This window comes from Gorilla gorilla, chromosome 3 (genome assembly GCF_029281585.2).
Source record: "Gorilla gorilla gorilla isolate KB3781 chromosome 3, NHGRI_mGorGor1-v2.1_pri, whole genome shotgun sequence".
Taxonomy (NCBI): domain Eukaryota; kingdom Metazoa; phylum Chordata; class Mammalia; order Primates; family Hominidae; genus Gorilla; species Gorilla gorilla.
Window position 1 is genome coordinate 190,438,859 of NC_073227.2, and position 19,866 is coordinate 190,458,724.

Consider the following 19,866-nt stretch of genomic DNA (forward strand, 5'->3'; position numbering starts at 1 on the left):
TTCTGTGGCTGCATAGTATTTCATGGTGTATATGTACCGTGTTTTCTTTATCCAGTCTATCACTGATGGAAATCTGGGTTGATTCTATGTCTTTGCTATTGTGAATAGTGCTGCAATGAACATACGCATGCATGTATCTTTATAACAGAATGATTTATATATTTGGGGTATATACCCAGTAATGGGATTGCTGGGTCAAATGGTGTACCTGCTTCTAGATCTTTGAGGAATCCCCACACTGTCTTCCAAAATGGCTAAACTAATTTACACTCCCACCAACAGTGTAAATGCATTCCTTTTTCTCTGTAACCTTGCCAGCATCTGTTGTTTCTTGATTTTTTAATAATTGCCATTCTGACTGGCGTGATATGGTATTTCTCTGTGGTTTTGATTTGCATTTCTCTAATGATCAGAGACGTTGAGCTTTTTTTCATGTTTGTTGGCTGCATGCATGTCTTCTTTTTAAGAAGTGTCTGTTTATGTCCTTTGCCCATTTTTTAATGCTTAAAAATGGACATTTTTGTTTTTTTCTTGTAAATTTGTTTAAGTTCCTTGTAGACTCTGGATATTAGCTCTTTGTCAGATGGATAGATTGCAAAAATTTTCTCCCATTCTGTAGGTTGTCTGTTCACTCTGATGACAGTTTCTTTTGCTGTGCAAAAGCTCTTTAGTTAATTAGATCCCATTTGCCAATTTTTGCTTTCGTCGCTATTGCTTTTGGCATTTCATCATGAAATCTTTATTTGTGCCTGTGTCCTGAACGATACTGCCTAGATTTTCTTCTAGGATTTCTACAGTTTTGGGTTTTACATTTACATCTTTAATCCATCTTGCGTTAACTTTTGTATAAAGTTTAAGGAAGGGGGATCCAGTTTCAATTTTCTGCATATGACTAGCCAGTTCTCCCAGCACCATTTATTAAGTAGGAAATCCTTTCCCTATTGCTTGTTTTTGTCAGGTTTTTCAAAGATCAGTTCCATGTAGGTATGTGGTTTATTTCTGAGTTCTCTATTCTCTTCCATTGTTCTATGTGTCTATTTTTGTACCAGTACCATGCTGTTTTGGTTACAGGGCAGTGACTTTTATCCTTTGTTAGATTGAAAATATTATACTTTTGAGAATCCAAGGAAATACACATGGTTTTACTGAAGAAAATGCACCAACATACATACTGCCAAACTTTACATTAATATTTTAGGGGGCTTAATAATGCTAGCTTCAATTCTGAATTCCATGTTAACCACTCCTGAGTAACGGTCAATGAGTAAAGATAGATATATGAACACTACCCCCCAATATAACATCTAGATTATGCTATATTAGACTTTCTATTGAAATAATAGTTAAATAACTTTAATCTTTTTTTTGTATATTAGGCTGGATCTAAATACTTACATTATGGATACTATTTTTCTATACAATTTAGATAGAGCAACATTAGAGAATATGCCCTTCATCTAGACGAGGAAATAAAGGCCACAAACATTAAGTCAATCTTCAAACAAGCTAATTAATTGGTAAGGCTGAGACCAAAATCAGGTATTCTCATTCCCAGTCTCATTTTTTTCCCACTATACCAGTGTGCATTAAATAAACAGATGTTTCCTGAACATTTCCTTATGCACAGCTCTGGAATATCATGAGACACAGAATTCCCAATGAATTTATTTGTGTTACTATTCACCAGGTACCATGCTGAGCATTTTACATGGTAAATCGGTTAAGATTCTTTGGTTGAAGGCAATAGAAACTAACCATAGAGGGGCGGAGGGAGGGAGGGAAGGAGGCAGCTAGGTAGCCAGGCAGCCAGGCAGCCGGGCAAGGAGGGTGGTGACATCAGCAGGATGGCAAATTACAAATGCCTAATGCTCTACCCTCTGCCCCACAAAAAAGGACAAAAACAATGAATAGATAACTGCATTTTGACCAGAGTGACTTAAGAATGTCAGAGAACAGCAAGGGAGTGGCAGAAACCCTGTGAAGCACAGGCTAAGTATGGCCATATACAGAAGGGTGGAGTCATTGTTGTGCTATTCCCTTCCCCCAATGCCTAAGTCACAGCTGTGCCCCACCATTCATGGGCCCTTGCTGCTGCTGCACCCAGCCTCACAAAGTCTGGTCCATTGTTATGTCCTGCCATGCCAGAGTCACCACTACAAGGAACCTCCTCTCCTGGTGTCCAAGTTGCCACTGTGCCCTACTGGCTCCAGAAACTGAATTGCAGTTATGCCCTGCTCCCTAGGGTCCAAGCCTCTAGAACATCTCTTCTTCTCCAGACCCATGCCAGTGCTGTGCCCTGACTCTCAGGATCAGAGTCACAGCTATATCCCTGCTACCTGGGCCCAACCTACTGGGGAATGCCTTAGAGTCAGTCCCCACCTTTGTAGAACAGCTTCATCTACCCATACCTCAGAGGGTGAACTTGTACTCAAGTCACAAGTATCATAGTAATTCAGGAAGACAGTGGGCCCAGGACCCTAGCACCACTGTAGGCTGCTTGTGAGCTCTGCCAAATCTGACAACAAGAAGGATTTCCCCAACAAAGTCTCCCCACGGTATGATAAACAAGAGCAGGAGGACCCCCACTAAAGCCCTTGCCACTGAGAATCCTAATAACCTATGCTGCTACCACTGCTGTCACACACTCCTACAGTCATGGCTAAAGTACCTGCAGCCATTACTCAAATTGATTACAACTGAAGGAGCTGCATGGACACTACACTACCGTGCCTACCTGGAACCAGAGGCAGAACCTCTGCCCTTGAGCCACTGCACCACCACCCACAGAACCAATGCACCCTGCTCAACTGACCCCCTAGCAATCATCTATAGGTAAAATCATTCCCTACAAAAGCAACTCTATAGATTTGGAAGAGGTCACTGATCCACTAGATGTGCAGTTATCAATGCAAGGACACAAGAAACATGAAAAAGTAGGAAAACATGACACCATCAAAGGAATAATTCTCCAGATAATGACCCCAAAGAAATGGAAATTTACAAATTACCTGATAGAGAAATCAAAGTAATGATCTTACGGAAACTCAGGGATATACAAGAGAATAGACAATTCAATGAAATCAGCAAAATAATCCATGATATGAATCACAAACTCAATAAAGATATACATAACATAAAAAGAACCAAACAGAAATCTTGGGGCTGAAGAATTAAATGAATGAAATTGTTAAAAACTGAGAGCTTCAACAGCAGACTAGATCAAGCAGAGGAAACAATCTGTGAATTTGAAGATAGGTCTTTTGAAGTTGCCCAGATAGAGAAAAAGTGAAGAAAGCCTACAGGAATTATGGAACACCATGAAATGAACAAATGTCACAGTATGAGCTCTAGAAAGAGAAGAGATGAGGCCGGGCATGGTGGCTCATGCCTGTAATCCCAGCACTTTGGGAGGCCAAGGCGGGAGGATCACGAGGTCAGGAGATCAAGACCATCTTGGCTAACATGGTGAAGCCCTGTCTCTACTAAAAATACAAAAAATTAGCCAGGTGTGGTGGCACGTGCCTGTAGTCCCAGCTACTCAGGAGGCTGAGGCAGGAGAATCGCTTGAACCCAGGAGGTGGAGGCTGCAGTGAGCCAAGATTACGTCACTGCCCTCCAGCAACAGAGGAAGACTCCGTCTCAAAAAAAAAAAAAAAAAAAGAAGAGATGGAGAAAGGCACAGAAGGCTTTTTAAGTGAAGTACTTGCTGAACACTTCCCAAGTCTCGGGAGTGATATGGTCATCCATATCTACAGAAGCTGAAAACTAGCAAACAGGTTCAACGCAAAGAGGTCCTCACCAAGGCACTTTATAATTTAAAACATTAAAGGTAAAAGACAAAGAATTTTAAAAGCAGAGGGAGAAGAGCATCAAGCAACATACAAGGGGCTCGCCATTAGACTATCAGCAGATTTCTCAGCAGAAATCTTGCAGGTCAGGAGAGAATGGGATAATATACTCAAGGTGCTAATTAAAAAAACCCTGCCAGCCAACAATACTATACTTAGAAAAGCTGTTTTTCAGAAATAAAATAGAAGTAAAGTCTTTCCCAGATAGACAGAAGCTAAGGGAATTCATCACCTCTAGAACTGATTTACAAGAAATGCTTAAGAGTTCTTCAACCAGAAACAAAAGAACAATAATTACTATCACAAGAACATATCAAAGTATAAAACTCACTGGTAGAGAGGTATTTATATATATTCAAATTCAGAATATTCCATTACTGCAACAATGGTGTGTAAATCTCTCAAATTGCTATTATAAAGGTTAAGTGTTGAAACAGTAAAAAACAACTGTAATTGCATTAAGTTGTTATGACGTCCAAAATGTAAAAAGGTATAAACTGTGACAGCCAAAATAATTGTGAGGAGGGTAAAAGTCTAGAATATCTTCATGTGACAAAGTTAAATTGTTATCAGCTTAAAATAGTCTATTATTACTATAAGATGCTTTGTGTAAGCCTCATGATTAACTACAAAGCAAAAAACTACAGTAGATACACAAATGAGAACAAGAAAGGAATCAAAACTTAGCACATAGCACGAAATCACAAGAGTAGACAATAAGAGAGGAAGAAAGGAAAAAAGGACCAAAAAACAACCAGAAAACAATAACAAATGCAGTAGTACGTGCTTACCTATCAATAACAATCTTCAATGTAATTAAGCTCTCCAATCAAAAGATTTAGAATGGATGGAAAAATAAGATTCAGACGCTGCTTCAAGATTGTGACTACAGACATCTCATGCCAGTTCTCCTCAGAAGGAAGATCAGAATTACTGGTAAATCATCAAGTTTTGACAAGGAAACAGAGGGAACAGAGCCAGGACCTGTTGGAGTACCCACGTGAAGAAGATTGGGTGGAGAGAAAGAAAGCAGCAAAAGTCCGGTTGATAGCGACCGCTGAGGAACTCAGAGTCCAGCAGAAACTGTAGGTGGGAGTGTGTCTCTGCTCCCCTCACCCCTCTGACAACACACTGGCTGCTAAACAGCTGGGGAGCCCCTCAGCCCTTGCAAGCCAGGGCAACACTATTGGCGGCGATTAGAGGACTTCCTGAAAACAGAGAACTGGGTGAGCAGCTGACTTAGCCATGCTGCACCCACCCCTGATCCAAACTGAGATGGCAGTTGTCATACCAGTTGTGTACCTGTGGTGCCACTCCCTTGCTTGTAGATCCTCTGCCCTTGAGCCACTGCACCACCACCCGCAGACATACTACACAACCTACTCTGACTTTGGCAAGTACATGACACCAGCAGATTCTCAGGGAGTTTGGGGTCTCCCACAGATTGAACCCTTGGCACAAACTGCCCCTCAAGGAGGAGACAGAGCAGCCTGTCAAAGCCACCAATGGGAAACAGGAAATGTGGGTGCAGCACTAACCACTGAAGGGGGCAGCGCCGATGCCTCGGAACAAACGTGGAGAAGGGGGTCATCTCTCACCTTCTCATCCCGCCAAAGTGCATGATTGTGGACATGGCAGCAGTTCTTTCTGCTGGGGCCCAATGGCCTTTTCTGGGCTTCTCTGGTGGCTCGATGAAAGTGAACAGAGCCTAAATAAATCTGCTGTATCTTACTCTTCGGCACCATCTACTGGACTGCAGCCTGAATTACACCGCCAAGCAAAAACTACAAAACAACAGCATCTGAGAAAGCCACCACACAAACCTACCTGCAACCAAAAAACCCATATGGAGCTTCGGCCCCCTAAAAGCACCCAGAAAAGAAGCCAATCGAGCATACACAACATACATCACAGTTACACCTTCAAGGGGAAAAAAAATAAGCCCCATCCAAATAAACACAAATCCAAAAAAAGAATTGTCAGCTCACTCAGATGAGAAGGAATCAGTGAAAGAACTCTGGAAGTACAAAAAGCCAAGGTGCTTTGTCATCTCCAAAGGATCGTTCTAGCTCCCTAGCAATGGATCCTAAGCAGACTGAAATATCTAAAATGATACATAAGGAACTTGGAATATTGATGGCAAGGAAACTCCACAAGATCTGAGAGGAAGTTGAAATCCAATACAAAGAAGCCAGAAAAATGATCCAGGACATGAAAGATGACATAATGATATTAACAAAGAACCAAACAGAACTTTTGGAATTAAAAAACTCACTATGAGAATTTCAAAATACAGTTGGAAGCCTTAACAACAAACTAGACAAAGCAGAAGAAGAATTTCAGAGCTCGAAGACTGGTCTTTTGAATTAACCCAGTCAGACAAAAATAAAGAGAAAGAATTTAAAAAAGCAAACAAGGCCTTCAAGAAATATAAGATTATGTAAAGCAACCAAACCAATGAATTACTGGCATTCCTGAGAGAGAAAAACAGAAAGTAAGGAAATTGGAAAACATATTTCAGGGTATGATTCTGGAAAATTTCCCCAATCTTCCAAGAGAGGTTGATATGCAGACACTAGAAATTCAGAGAACACCAGTGAGATACTATATAAGATGACCATCACCCAGGCACACAGTCATCAGACAATCCAGGGTCAATGTGAAAGAAACAATCTTAAAGGCAGCTAGAGAAAAGAACCAAATTGCCTCTTTTAAAGGGAATCCCATCAGACTTACAACGGATTTTTTTTTTTTTTTGTACTTTAAGTTTTAGGGAACATGTGCACAATGTGCAGGTTTGTTACATATGTATACATGTAACATGTTGGTGTGCTGCACCCATTAACTCGTCATTTACATTAGGTATATCTCCTAATGCTATCCCTCCCCACTACCCCCACCCCACAACAGGCCCTGGTGTGTGATGTTCCCCTTCCTGTGTCCATGTGTTCTCATTGTTCAATTCCCACCTGTGAGTGAGAACATGCAGTGTTTGGTTTTTGTCCTTGCGATAGTTTGCTGACAATGATGGTTTCCAGCTTCATCCATGCCCCTACAAAGGACATGAACTCGTCATTTTTATGGCTGCATAGTATTCCATGGTGTATATGTGCCACATTTTCTTAATCCAGTCTATCATTGTTGGACATTTGGGTTGGTTCCAAGTCTTTGCTGTTGTGAATAGTGCCGCAATAAATATACATGTGCATGTGTCTTTATAGCAGCATGTTATATAATCCTTTGGGTACATACCCAGTAATGGGATGGCTGGGTCAAATGGTATTTCCAGTTCTAGATCCCTGAGGAGTCGCCACACTGACTTCCACAATGGTTGAACTACTTTACAGTCCCACCAACACTGTAAAAGTGTTCCTATTTCTCCACATCCTCTCCAGCACCTGTTGTTTCCTGACTTTTTAATGACTGCCATTCTAACTGGTGTGAGATGGTATCTCACTGTGGTTTTGATTTGCATTTCTCTGATGGCCAGTGATGATGAGCATTTTTTCATGTGTCTGTTGGCTGCAGAAATGTCTTCTTTTGAGAAGCGTCTGTTCATATCCTTCGCCCACTTTTTGATGGGGTTGTTTTTTTCTTGTAAATTTGTTTGAGTTCATTGTAGATTCTGGATATTAGGCCTTTGTCAGATGAGTAGGTTGCAAAAATTTTCTCCCATTCTGTAGGTTGCCTGTTCACTCTGATGGTAGTTTCTTTTGCTGTGCAGAAGCTCTTTAATTAGATCCCATTTGTCAACTTTGGCTTTTGTTGCCATTGCTTTTGGTGTTTTAGACATGAAGTCCTTGCCCATGCCTATGTACTGAATGGTACTGCCGAGGTTTTCTTCTGGGTTTTTATGGTTTTAGGTCTAACATTTAAGTCTTTAATCCATCTTGAATTAATTTTTGTATAAAGTGTAAAGAAGGGATCCAGTTTCAGCTTTCTACATATGGCTAGCCAGTTTTCCCAGCACCATTTATTAAATAGGGAATCCTTTCCTCATTTTTTGTTTTTGTCAGGTTTGTCAAAGATCAGATAGTTGTAGACATGCGGCATTATTTCTGAGGGCTCTGTTCTGTTCCATTGGTCTGTATCTCTGCTTTGGTACCAGTACCATGCTGTTTTGGTTACTGTAGCCTTGTAGTATAGTTTGAAGTCAGGTAGTGTGATGCCTCCAGCTTTGTTCTTTTGGCTTAGGATTGACTTGGCAATGCGGGCTCTTTTTTGGTTCCACATGAACTTTAAAGTAGTTTTTTCCAATTCTGTGAAGAAAGTCATTGGTAGCTTGATGGGGATGGCATTGAATCTATAAATTACCTTGGGCAGTAGGGCCATTTTCACGATATTGATTCTTCCTACCCATGAGCATGGAATATTCTTCCATTTGTTTGTATCCTCTTTTATTTCATTGAGCAGTGGTTTGTAGTTCTCCTTGAAGAAGTCCTTCACGTCCCTTGTAAGTTGGATTGCTAGGTGTTTTATACTCTTTGAAGCAATTGTGAATGGGAGTTCACTCATGATTTGGCTCTCTGTTTGTCTGTTATTGGTGTATAAGAATGCTTGTGATTTCTGCACATTGATTTTGTATCCTGAGACTTAGCTGAAGTTGCCTATCAGCTTAAGGAGATTTTGGGCTGAGATGATGGGGTTTTCTAGATATACAATCATGTCATCTGCAAACAGGGACAATTTGACTTCCTCTTTTCCTAATTGAATACCCTTTATTTCCTTCTCCTGCCTGATTGCCCTGGCCAGAACTTCCAACACTATGTTGAATAGGAGTGGTGAGAGAGGGCATCCTTGTCTTGTGCCAGTTTTCAAAGGGAATGCTTCCAGTTTTTGCCCATTCAGTGTGATACTGGCTGTGGGTTTGTCATAGATAACTCTTATTATTTTGAGATACGTCCCATCAATACATAATTTATTGAGAGTTTTTAGCATGAAGTGTTGTTGAATTTTGTCAAAGGCCTTTTCTGCATCTATTGAGATAATCATGTGGTTTTTGTCTTTGGTTCTGTTTATATGCTGGATTACGTTTACTGATTTGCGTATGTTGAACCAGCCTTGCATCCCAGGGATGAAGCCCACTTGATCATGGTGGATAAGCTTTTTGATGTGCTGCTGGATTCGGTTTGCCAGTATTTTATTGAGGATTTTTACATCGATGTTCATCAGGGATATTGGTCTAAAATTCTCTTTTTTTGTTGTGTCTCTGCCAGGCTTTGGTATCAGGATGATGTTGGCCTCATAAAATGCGTTAGGGAGGATTCCCTCTTTTTCTATTGATTGGAATAGTTTCAGAAGAAATGGTAACAGCTCCTCCTTGTATCTCTGGTAGAATTCGGCTGTGAATCTGTCTGGTCCTGGACTTCTTTTGGTTGGTAAGCTATTAATTATTGCCTCAATTTCAGAGCCTGTTATTGGTCTATTCAGAGATTCAACTTCTTCCTGGTTTAGTCTTGGGAGGGTGTATGTGTCAAGGAATTTATCCATTTCTTCTAGATTTTCTAGTTTATTTGCGTAGAGGTGTTTATAGTATTCTCTGATGGTAGTTTGTATTTCTGTGGGATTGGTGGTGATATCCCCTTTATCATTTTTTATTGTGTCTATTTGATTCTTCTCTCTTTTCTTCTTTATTAGTCTTGCTAGTGGTCTATCAATTTTGTTGATCTTTTCAAACCAGCTCCTAGATTCACTGATTTTTTGGAGGGTTTTTTGTGTCTCTATTTCCTTCAGTTCTGCTCTGATCTTAGTTATTTCTTGCCTTCTGCTAGCTTTTGAATGTGTTTGCTCTTGCTTCTCTAGTTCTTTTAATTGTGATGTTAGGGTGTCAATTTTAGATCTTTCCTGCTTTCTCTTGTGGGCACTTAGTGCTATAAATTTCCTTCTACGCACTGCTTTGAATGTGTCCCAGAGATTCTGGTATGTTGTGTCTTTGTTCTCATTGGTTTCAAAGAACATCTTTATTTCTGCCTTCATTTCATTATGTACCCAGTAGTCATTCAGGAACAGGTTGTTCAGTTTCCACGTAGTTGAGCGGTTTTGAGTGAGTGTCTTAATCCTGAGTTCTAGTCTGATTGCACTGTGGTCTGAGAGATAGTTTGTTATAATTTCTGTTCTTTCACATTTGCTGAGGAGTGCTTTACTTCCAACTATGTGGTCAATTTTGGAATAGGCGTGGTGTGGTGCTGAAAAGAATGTATATTCTGTTGATTTGGGGTGGAGAGTTCTGTAGATGTCTATCAGGTCTGCTTGGTGCAGAGCTGAGTTCAATTCCTGGATATCCTTGTTAACTTTCTGTCTCGTTGATCTGTCTAATGTTGACAATGGGTGTTAAAGTATTCCCATTATTATTGTGTGGGAGTCTAAGTCTCTTTGTAGGTCTCTAAGGACTTGCTTTATGAATCTGGGTGCTCCTGTATTGGATGCATATATATTTAGGATAGTTAGCTCTTCTTGTTGAATTGATCCCTTTACCATTATGTAATGGCCTTCTTTGTCTCTTTTGATCTTTGTTGGTTTAAAGTCTGTTTTATCAGAGACTAGGATTGCAACCCCTGCCTTTTTTTGTTTTCCATTTGCTTGGTAGATCTTCCTCCATCCCTTTATTTTGAGCCTATGTGTGTCTCTGCACATGCGATGGGTTTCCTGAATACAGCACACTGATGGGTCTTGACTCTTTATCCAATTTGCCAGTCTGTGTCTTTTAATTGGAGCATTTAGCCCATTTACATTTAAGGTTAATATTGTTATGTGTGAATTTGATCCCTTCATTATGATGTTAGCTGGTTATTTTGCACGTTAGTTGATGCAGTTTCTTTCTAGCCTCGGTGGTCTTTACAATTTCTCATGTTTTTCAGTGGCTGGTACTGGTTGTTCCTTTCCATGTTTAGTGCTTCCTTCTGGAGCTCTTTTAGGGCAGGCCTGGTGGTGACAAAATCTCTCAGCATTTGCTTGTCTGTAAAGTATTTTATTTCTCCTTCACTTATGAAGCTTAGTTTGGCTGGATATGAAATTCTCAGTTGAAAATTCGTTTCTTTCAGAATGTTGAATAATGGCCTCCACTCTCTTCTGGGTTGTAGAGTTTCTGCCTAGAGATCAGCTGTTAGTCTGATGGGCTTCCCTTTGTAGGTAACCCAACCTTTCTCTCTGGCTGCCCTTAACATTTTTTCCTTCATTTCAACTTTGGTGAATCTAACAATTATGTGTCTTGGAGTTGCTCTTCTCGAGGAGTATCTTTGTGGCGTTGTCTGTATTTCCTGAATATGAATGTTGGCCTGCCTTGCTAGATTGGGGAAGTTCTCCTGGATAATATCCTGCAGAGTGTTTTCCAACTTGGTTCCATTCTCCCCGTCACTTTCAGGTACACCAATCAGACGTAGATTTGGTCTTTTCACATAGTCCCGTATTTCTTGGAGGCTTTGTTTCTTTTTATTCTTTTTTCTCTAAACTTCTCTTCTTGCTTCATTTCATTCATTTAATCTTCCATCACTGATACCCCTTCTTCCAGTTGACAAATTGGCTACTGAGGCTTGTGCATTCATCATGTAGTTCTTGTGCCATGGTTTTCAGCTCCATCAGGTTCTTTAAGGACTTCTCTGCATTGGTTATTCTAGTTAGCCATTCATCTAATTTTTTTTCAAGGTTTTTAACTTCTTTGCCATGGGTTCGAATTTCCTCCTTTAGCAAGGTGTAGTTTGATCATCTGAAGCCTTCTTCTCTCAACTCGCCAAAGTCATTCTCTGTCCAGCTTTGTTCTGTTGCTGGTGAGGAGCTGCATTCCTTTGGAGGAGGAGAGGCACTCTGATTTTTAGAGTTTCCAGTTTTTCTGCTCTGTTTTTTCCCCATCTTTGTGGTTTTATCTACCTTTGGTCTTTGATGATGGTGACATACAGATGGAGTTTTGGTGTGGGTGTTCTTTCTGTTTGTTAGTTTCCCCCCCAACAGTCAGGACCCTCAGCTGCAGGTCTGTTGGAGTTTGCTGGAGGTCCACTCCAGACCGTTTGCCTGGGTATCAGCAGCGGAGGCTGCAGAACAGTGGATACTGGCGAACAGCAAATGTTGCTGCCTGATCGTTCCTCTGGAAGTTTTGTCTCAGAGGAGTACCAGGCTGTGTGAGGTGTCAGTCTGCCCCTACTGGGGGGTGCCTCCCAGTTAGGCTACTCGGGGGTCAGGGACCCACTTGAGGAGGCAGTCTGTCGGTTCTCAGATCTGCAGCTGCGTGCTGGGACAACCACTACTCTCTTCAAAGCTGTCAGACAGGGACATTTAAGTCTGCAGAGGTTTCTGCTGCCTTTTGTTTGGCTATGCCCTGCCCCCAGAGGTGGAGTCTACAGAGGCAGGCAGGCCTCCTTGAGCTGCGGTGGGCTCCACCCAGTTTGAGCTTCCTGGCCGCTTTGTTTACCTACTCAAGCCTTGGCAATGGTGGGCGCCCCTCCCCCAGCCTCACTGCCGCCTTGCAGTTTGATCTCAGACTGCTGTGCTAGCAATGAGCGAGGCTCCGTGGGCGTAGGACCCTCTGAGCCAGGCGCCAGATATAATCTCCTGGTGTGCCATTTGCTAAGACCGTTGGAAAATCGCAGGATTAGGGTGGGAGTGACCCGATTTTCCAGGTGCCGTCTGTCACCCCTTTCTTTGACTAGGAAAGGGAATTCCCTGACCCCTTGCGCTTCTCAGGTAAGGTGATACCTCACCCTGCTTTGGGTCATGCTCAGTGCACTGCACCCACTGTCCTGCACCCACTGTCTGACACTCCCCAGTGAGACAAACCCAGTACCTCAGTTGGAAATGCAGAAATCACCTGTCTTCTGTGTTGCTCACACTGGGAGCTGTACACTGGAGCTGTCCCTATTTGGTCATCTTGGCTCCTCCTCCAACAATGGATTTCTTAGCAGAAATCTTACAAACCAGAAGACATTGGTGGCCTATTTTTAGCCTTCTTAAAGAAAAGAAATGCCAGCCAAGAATTTCACAGCCTGCCAAGCTAAGTAAGCTTCATAAACAAAGGAGAAATAAAGTTTTTCCCAGACAAGCAATTGCTAAGAGAATTTGTCACCAGCAGACAGGCCCTACAAAAATGCTTAAAGGAGTTCTAAACATGAAAATAAAAGAATGATACTTGCTGCCACAAAAGTACATGTAAGTTCAAAGCTACTGCCACTATAAAGCAACTATACAATTGAGACTACAAAGCAATAGTTAACACTAAGAGAAAGGAAGGGGAATATCACACTCTGGGGACTGTTGTGGGGTGGGGGGAGGGGGGAGGGATAGCATTGCAGATATACCTAATGCTAGATGACGAGTTAGTGGGTGCAGCGCACCAGCATGGCACATGTATGCATATGTAACTAACCTGCACAATGTGCACATGTACCCTAAAACTTAAAGTATAATAAAAGAAAAAAAAAAAAAAAAAAGAAAAAACACTAAGAGAGGAAGAAAACCTCACATATCAGTATTAACGCTGAACATAAATGGCCTAAATGCTTCACTAAAAACACAGAATGGCAAATTGGATGAAAAAACAAGACCCAACCTTCTGCTATCTTCAAGAGACCCATCTCACATGTAATGACACCCAAAGGACTTGATGTAAAGGGATGGAGAAAGATCACACAAATTTAAAACAAAAAAGATCAGGGCTTGCTACTCTTGTATCAGATAAAACAGATGTTAAATCAACAACAGCACAAAAGGAGAAAGAAAAGCACTACATAATGATAAAAGGTTCAGTTAAACAAGAGAATTTAACTATCCTAAATATATACGTGCCCAACACTTGAGGACCCTGATTTATAAACAATTACTACTAGATCTAAGAAAAGAGACAGACAATAATATCATACAATAATAGTGGACACTTTAACACCCCACTGATAGCATTAAACTGATCAAGGCCCAAAACTAGTAAATTCTAGACTTAAATTGGACACTTGACCAGTTGGACCTAATTAGCATCTACAGAACACTCCACCAAACAACCACAGAATATACATTCTTTTTATCTGCACACAGAACATACTCTAAGACTGACCACATACTCAGTCATAAAGCAAGTCTCAATAAATTTTTTAAAAAACTGAAATCATACTAGCATCTTCTTGGACCACAGTAGAATAAAAATAGAAATCAATACCAAGAGGAACTCTCAAAGCCACACAAATACATGGAAAGTAAACAACCTGCTTCTGAATGACTTTTGGAAAACAATAAAATTAAGGCAGACATTAAAAAAAATTTTTGAAACAAATGAAAGTAGAAACACTACATACCAAAACCTCTGAGATATGGTAAAAGCAGTTAAAAGGAAAGTTTACAGCATTAAATGCTTATACAAAAATAATAGAAAGATCTCAAATTAACAACCTAATGCTGCACCTACAGGAACTAGAAGATCAAAAAGAAACTAAACCAAAAGCTAGCCGACGAAAAGAAATAACTAAAATCAGAGTGGAACTAAATTAAATTGAGACCAAACAGCCATAGAAAAGATTAAAGAAAAGTCGGTTCTTCAAAAAGATAAACAAGATTAATAAACTTCTGGAAAGATTAACACATGAAAAAAAGAGAAGATTCATAAACACAGTCAGAAATAACAAAGGTGACATTACAACGGATCCTACAGAAATACAAAAGATCCTCAGAGACTACTATAAACATCTCCATGTGCACATACTATAAAATTAGGAAATGAACAAATTCTTGGAAACACACAATCGCCCAAGATTGAACTAGGAAGAAACTGAAACCTTGAACAGACCAATAATGAGTACAAAATTGAATCAGTAATAAAAAAAAAAAAACTACCAATCAAAAAAAAGTCCTGGACCAGATAGATTCACAAGATATACAAAGAAGGCTGATGCCAATCCTACTGAAATTATTGAAAATAAGTTAAGATGGAGAGATTCCTCCCTAACTCATTCTACAAGACCAGTTTCATCATGATATCAAAATATGGCAAGGACACAACAAAAAAAGAAAACTACAGGCCAATGTTGCTGATGAAAATAGACACAAAAATCCTCTATAAAATATTAGCAAACTAAATCCAGTAGCACATTAAAATGAAAATTTGTATGATCAAGTGAGCCTTATTCCTGGGATGCAAGGATGGTTCAACACACACAAACCAATAAATGTGATTCCCCACATAAACAGAATTTTAAAAAAGAATACGATCACCTCAATATACACATAAAAAGCATCTGATAAAATCCAACATTGCTTTATGATAAAAAACACTTAACAAATTAGGCATCAAAGGAAGATATCTCAAAATATTAAGAACCACCTATGACAAACCCACAGCCAACATCATGCTGAATGAGCAAAAAGTTAGAAGGATTCCTCCTAAGAACTAGAACAAGACAAGGATTCCATTCTTAGCAATCCTATTCAACATAGTACTGGCAGTCCCAGCCAGAGCAATCAGGCTAGAGAAAAAAATAAAAGACATCCAAATAGGAAAAGAGAAAGTCAAATTATCTTTTTGTGGACAATTTAATTCTGTACCTGGAAAATTCTGACAATTCCACCATGACTCCTAGACTTGATGAGCGACTTCAGTAAAGTTTCAGGACATAAAATCATTGTACAAAAATCAGTAATATTTCTATACTCCAATACCATTCAAGCTGAGAATGAAATCAGTAATGCAATCTCATTTACAATAGCCACTCACACACAAAAATACTGAGGAATACATTTACCCAAGGAGGTGAAAGATCTCTACAAGGAGAACTACAAAACACTGATGAAGAAAATCATAGATGACGTAAACAAATGGAAGTGCATTCAGTGCCCATGGAAGGAGACTTGGTATCATTAAAATGTCCATACTGCCCGAAGTAATCTACAGAATCAATTCAATTTCTATCAAATTACCAATGTTATTTTTTTGTAAAAAATAAAAAAACCTAAAATTCATATAGAACCACAAAAGACCCAGAATAGCCAAAGTTATCCTGAGCAAAAAGAACAAAACTGGAGGAATCACATTACCTGACCTCGAATTATACTACAGAGCTGTAACCAAAACAGCATGGTGCTGGCATAAAAACAGGCACAGCGGAACAGAATAGAGAACCCAGAAATAAATCCATACATCTATAGTGAATTCATTTTTGACAAATGTTCCAGGAATATACGTTTGAGAAAAGACAGTCTCTTCAATAAATGGTGCTGGGAAAACTGGATATCCATATGCAGAAGAATGAAACTAGACTCCTATCTTTTGCCATATACAAAAATCAAATCAAAATGTAATAAAGACTTAAATCTAAGGCCTCAAACTATGAAACTACTAAAAGAAAACACTGGGGAAACTCTCTAGGACACTGGCCTAGGCAAAGATTTCTTGAGTAATATCCCATAACCACAGGCAACCTAAGTAAAAATGGACAAATGGACTTGATTGCACATCAAGTTTAGAAGCTTCTGCACAGCAAAGGAAACTATCAACACAGTGAAGAGACAACCCACAGAATGGGAGAAAATATCCGCAAACTACCCATCTGACAAGGGATTAATAACCAGAATATATAAGGACCTCAAACCACTCAACAGGAAAAATCTGATAATCCAATTTAAAATGGGCAAAAGATCTAAATAGACATTTCTAAAAAGATGACATACAAATGGCAAACAGGTATATGAAAAAGTGCTCAACATCACTGATCATCAGAGAAATACAAATCAAAATGACAATGAGATATCTCACCCCAGTCAAAACAGCTTTTATCAAAAGGACTAGCAATAACAAATGCTGGCGAGGATGTGGAGAAAAGGGAACCCTCTTACACTCGTACACTGTTGGTAGGAATGTAAACTAGTACAGCCACTATGGAGAACAGTTCGGAGGTTCCTCAAAAAACTAAAAATAGAACTACCATACAATCTAGCAATCCCACTGCTAGGTATATACCCAAAAGAAAGGAAATCAGTATATCAGAGATATCCGCACTCCCATGTTTATTGCAGGACTAGTCACAATAGCCAAAATCTGGAAGCAACCTAATTGTCCATCAACAGATGAGTGGATAAAGAAAACTGTGGGACATAAACACAATGGAGTACTCTTCAGCCATAAAATAGAATGAGATCCTGTCATTTGCAAAAATATGAAAGGAACTGGAGTTCTATTACGTTAGGTGAAATAAGCCCAGCACAGAAAGATAAATTTTGCATGTTTTCACTTATTTGTGGAAACCAAAAGAATTAAAACAATTGAATTCATGGAAACGGAACATGATTGTTATCAAAAGCTGGAAAGGGTAGTGCATGAAAGTGGGAATGGTTAATGGGTACAAAAATTAGATAAAATGAATAAGATCCAGTATTTGATAGCACAACAGGGTGAATATAGTCAACAATAATTTATTGTACCTTTAAAAATAACTAAAAGAGTGTAACTGGATTGTTTGAAATGCAAAGAAAGGATAAATGCATGAGGTGATAGATACCCATTTACCCTAATGTGATTAGTTTGTATTTATGCCTGTATTAAAATATCTCATGTATCCCATAAATATATACATCTACCATGTACCTACAAAAATTAAAAGTAAAAAAAACATTTTTTAAAGGCACAACTTACAGAAAACAGGAGAAACAGCGTAAGAAAAAGACTTCAACATTGGGCAGATCCAGGTTCAAATCTTTGTTCTGCCCTTAGTTGGAAATATTTTATATAATTATTTTATCCTTTCTATATATGCTTTGTAAAGTTGTAAGGATTAAAAAAAATAAATATACAGTTAATCCTTGAACAACACAGGTTTGACCAGCACAAATCCACTTACACACAATTTTTTTTTCTGCCTCTGCCACCCGAGACAGCAAGACCAACCCTTTTACTCCTCCTTCCTCAGCCTACTCCACCTGAAGATGAGGATGAAGACCTTTATGATGATCCACTTCCATTTAAAAATAGTAAATATATATTCTCTTCCTTATGATTTTCTTAATAACATTTTTTCTTTAGCTTTGTTGTAAGAATACAGCATATAATACACATAACATAAAATATATGTTACTCTATGTTATTGGCAAGGCTTCCAGTCAACAGTAGGATATCAGTAGTAAAGACTATGGGGAGTCAAAAGTTGTATGTGAATTTTTGACTGTGCAAGGGGCCAATGCCCCAACCCCCATGTTGTTCATGGGTCAATAGTAGAGTGGTTATAATATGCCTGGCATAAAACAAGCAATAAACTATAGGAACTGTTGTTACTATGATGTATATCACGACTATTTGCCAATGATCTAGTTGTAGGCTAAAACCCAGAAAATTAACTTAAAATTGGCAGAACGGGAAAACTCACTGGATAAGAGGATAAGCAAAAACTCAAAATGTCTGCAAATGTTAGCAATATTCTGTTAGGAAAAAAAACCTTTAAAGATTGAAATGGAATTATAAACTATCTAGAAATAACCTTCATAAGAAATACAACAGATAAGTGTGAAAATGATCAAAATTTGTGTAAGAGATATAAAAGAAACTATGAGTAAATGTAGAAATTTAACTTGTTCCTGTATAAAAACTATTATAACTAGGTCAATTCTTCTTAACTTGTAGGTTTAATATAATACTAATCAAAATTACAATAGGATTGAAAAAAAAAAGAAACAAGAATTACCCTAAAAATGTATCTGGTAAAGAAAAAGAGAGCAAATAACTAAGAATAATAAGTGTAAAAAGGAGAGTAAAGGGGAAATGAGGAAAGAATTCTATTAGAAATTAAAGCATATTGTAAATAATTACTAATACAACAAGGTACTGGCAGAAAAGACAGAGTAATAGAGCAAAGGAGAAAGCCCAAAGGAAGATATAGCTTGATACATACTTGCTATAGATTCATTCACTGGTATATATAAGAATTTAATAAATCTTACAAGTAGCATTATAAATCAGTGGCAGAAGGATGATGTAGTCATTAAATTATGCTGGGATTTTGATAAGCTACTTGGCAACAGTAAATTAAAAATTTTAAAATAAAATAAGGGCCGGGCGCGGTGGCTCATGCCTGTAATCCTAGCACTTTGGGAGGCTGAGGCGGGCAGATCACAAGGTCAGGAGTTTGAGACCTGCCTGGCCAACATGGTGAAACCCTGTCTCTACTAAAAATACAAAAATTAGCCAGGCGTGATGGTACGTGCCTGTAGTCCCAGCTACTCGGGAGGCTGAGGCAGAAGAATCGCTTGAACCCAGGAGGTGGAGCCGAGATCGTGTCACTGCACTTCAGTGAGCCGAGATCGTGTCACTGCACTTCAGCCTGGGTGACAGAGCAATACTCCATCTCAAAAAATAATAATAATAAATAAATAAGATAAATTAGTTCTGACTTCAAATCAATCTCCCAAATAACTTCCACATTGATTATTCTTAAATGCGAGAGAGACAGAGACTGAGAAAGAGAGGTAATGAGAAAGGGTGAGAGAGAGAATGAGAATGAAAAAACAGAAAAAAAAAGCACTAGAAAATTATAATCCTGATGTACTACCCAGGAAGAGCTATAAAAATGTTAATACAACCAGGATTAAGAATATGAGCTAAATCTTACATGCTCTTCCCACACTTTTTTTTCTCTCTCATAAGCTTCCTTTCTCTTTCGTTCTAGTTGTTCTTTTAGTACAGCAGCACGTGCATTTGCATGGGCCTAAAAATAAAAACAATTAACAAAATGAGTTACCAGAAAGAAGGGCATAGGGTTTTTTTTTTTTTTTGCCAGGTCTATGAAGATATTTACTTATTAGCCAAAAAAGAAGTGTGCATGTGGTCTTAGAATAAAAACGTAAGCTCACTCTAAATCTCTAGCACCTAGAACCAGCCTTGACATACAGCAGGTGTTCAATAAATATTTGCTGAGTGAAAATAAAGGCAGGTATATTTGAATGTGAAAAAAATGTAAAAATTTAAAACAATTATTATACACAGACTTCATTTGCCTTCATGGGGATGTATATTTGTATATTTTTTATTTTTAAGGTTACCATTTTTTTCAAGATTACTTATATG

General features: G+C 39.0%; 1 protein-coding gene across 15 annotated transcripts in view; it reads right to left on the reverse strand.

Annotated features, from left to right (window-relative positions):
* NEK1 (NIMA related kinase 1) overlaps positions 1–19,866 on the reverse strand; it is a 211,149-nt gene that overhangs the window by 94,304 nt on the left and 96,979 nt on the right. For all 15 annotated transcript variants that reach the window (XR_010133532.1, XM_055385781.2, XM_031010079.3 and 12 more), the window contains one exon: positions 19,412–19,507. Coding sequence is in view for 14 of the 15 variants with exons in the window: in XM_055385781.2 (XP_055241756.2) it covers positions 19,412–19,507 (96 nt within the window). In the remaining variant the exon portion in view is untranslated. The remainder of the gene's footprint in view (positions 1–19,411; positions 19,508–19,866) is intronic.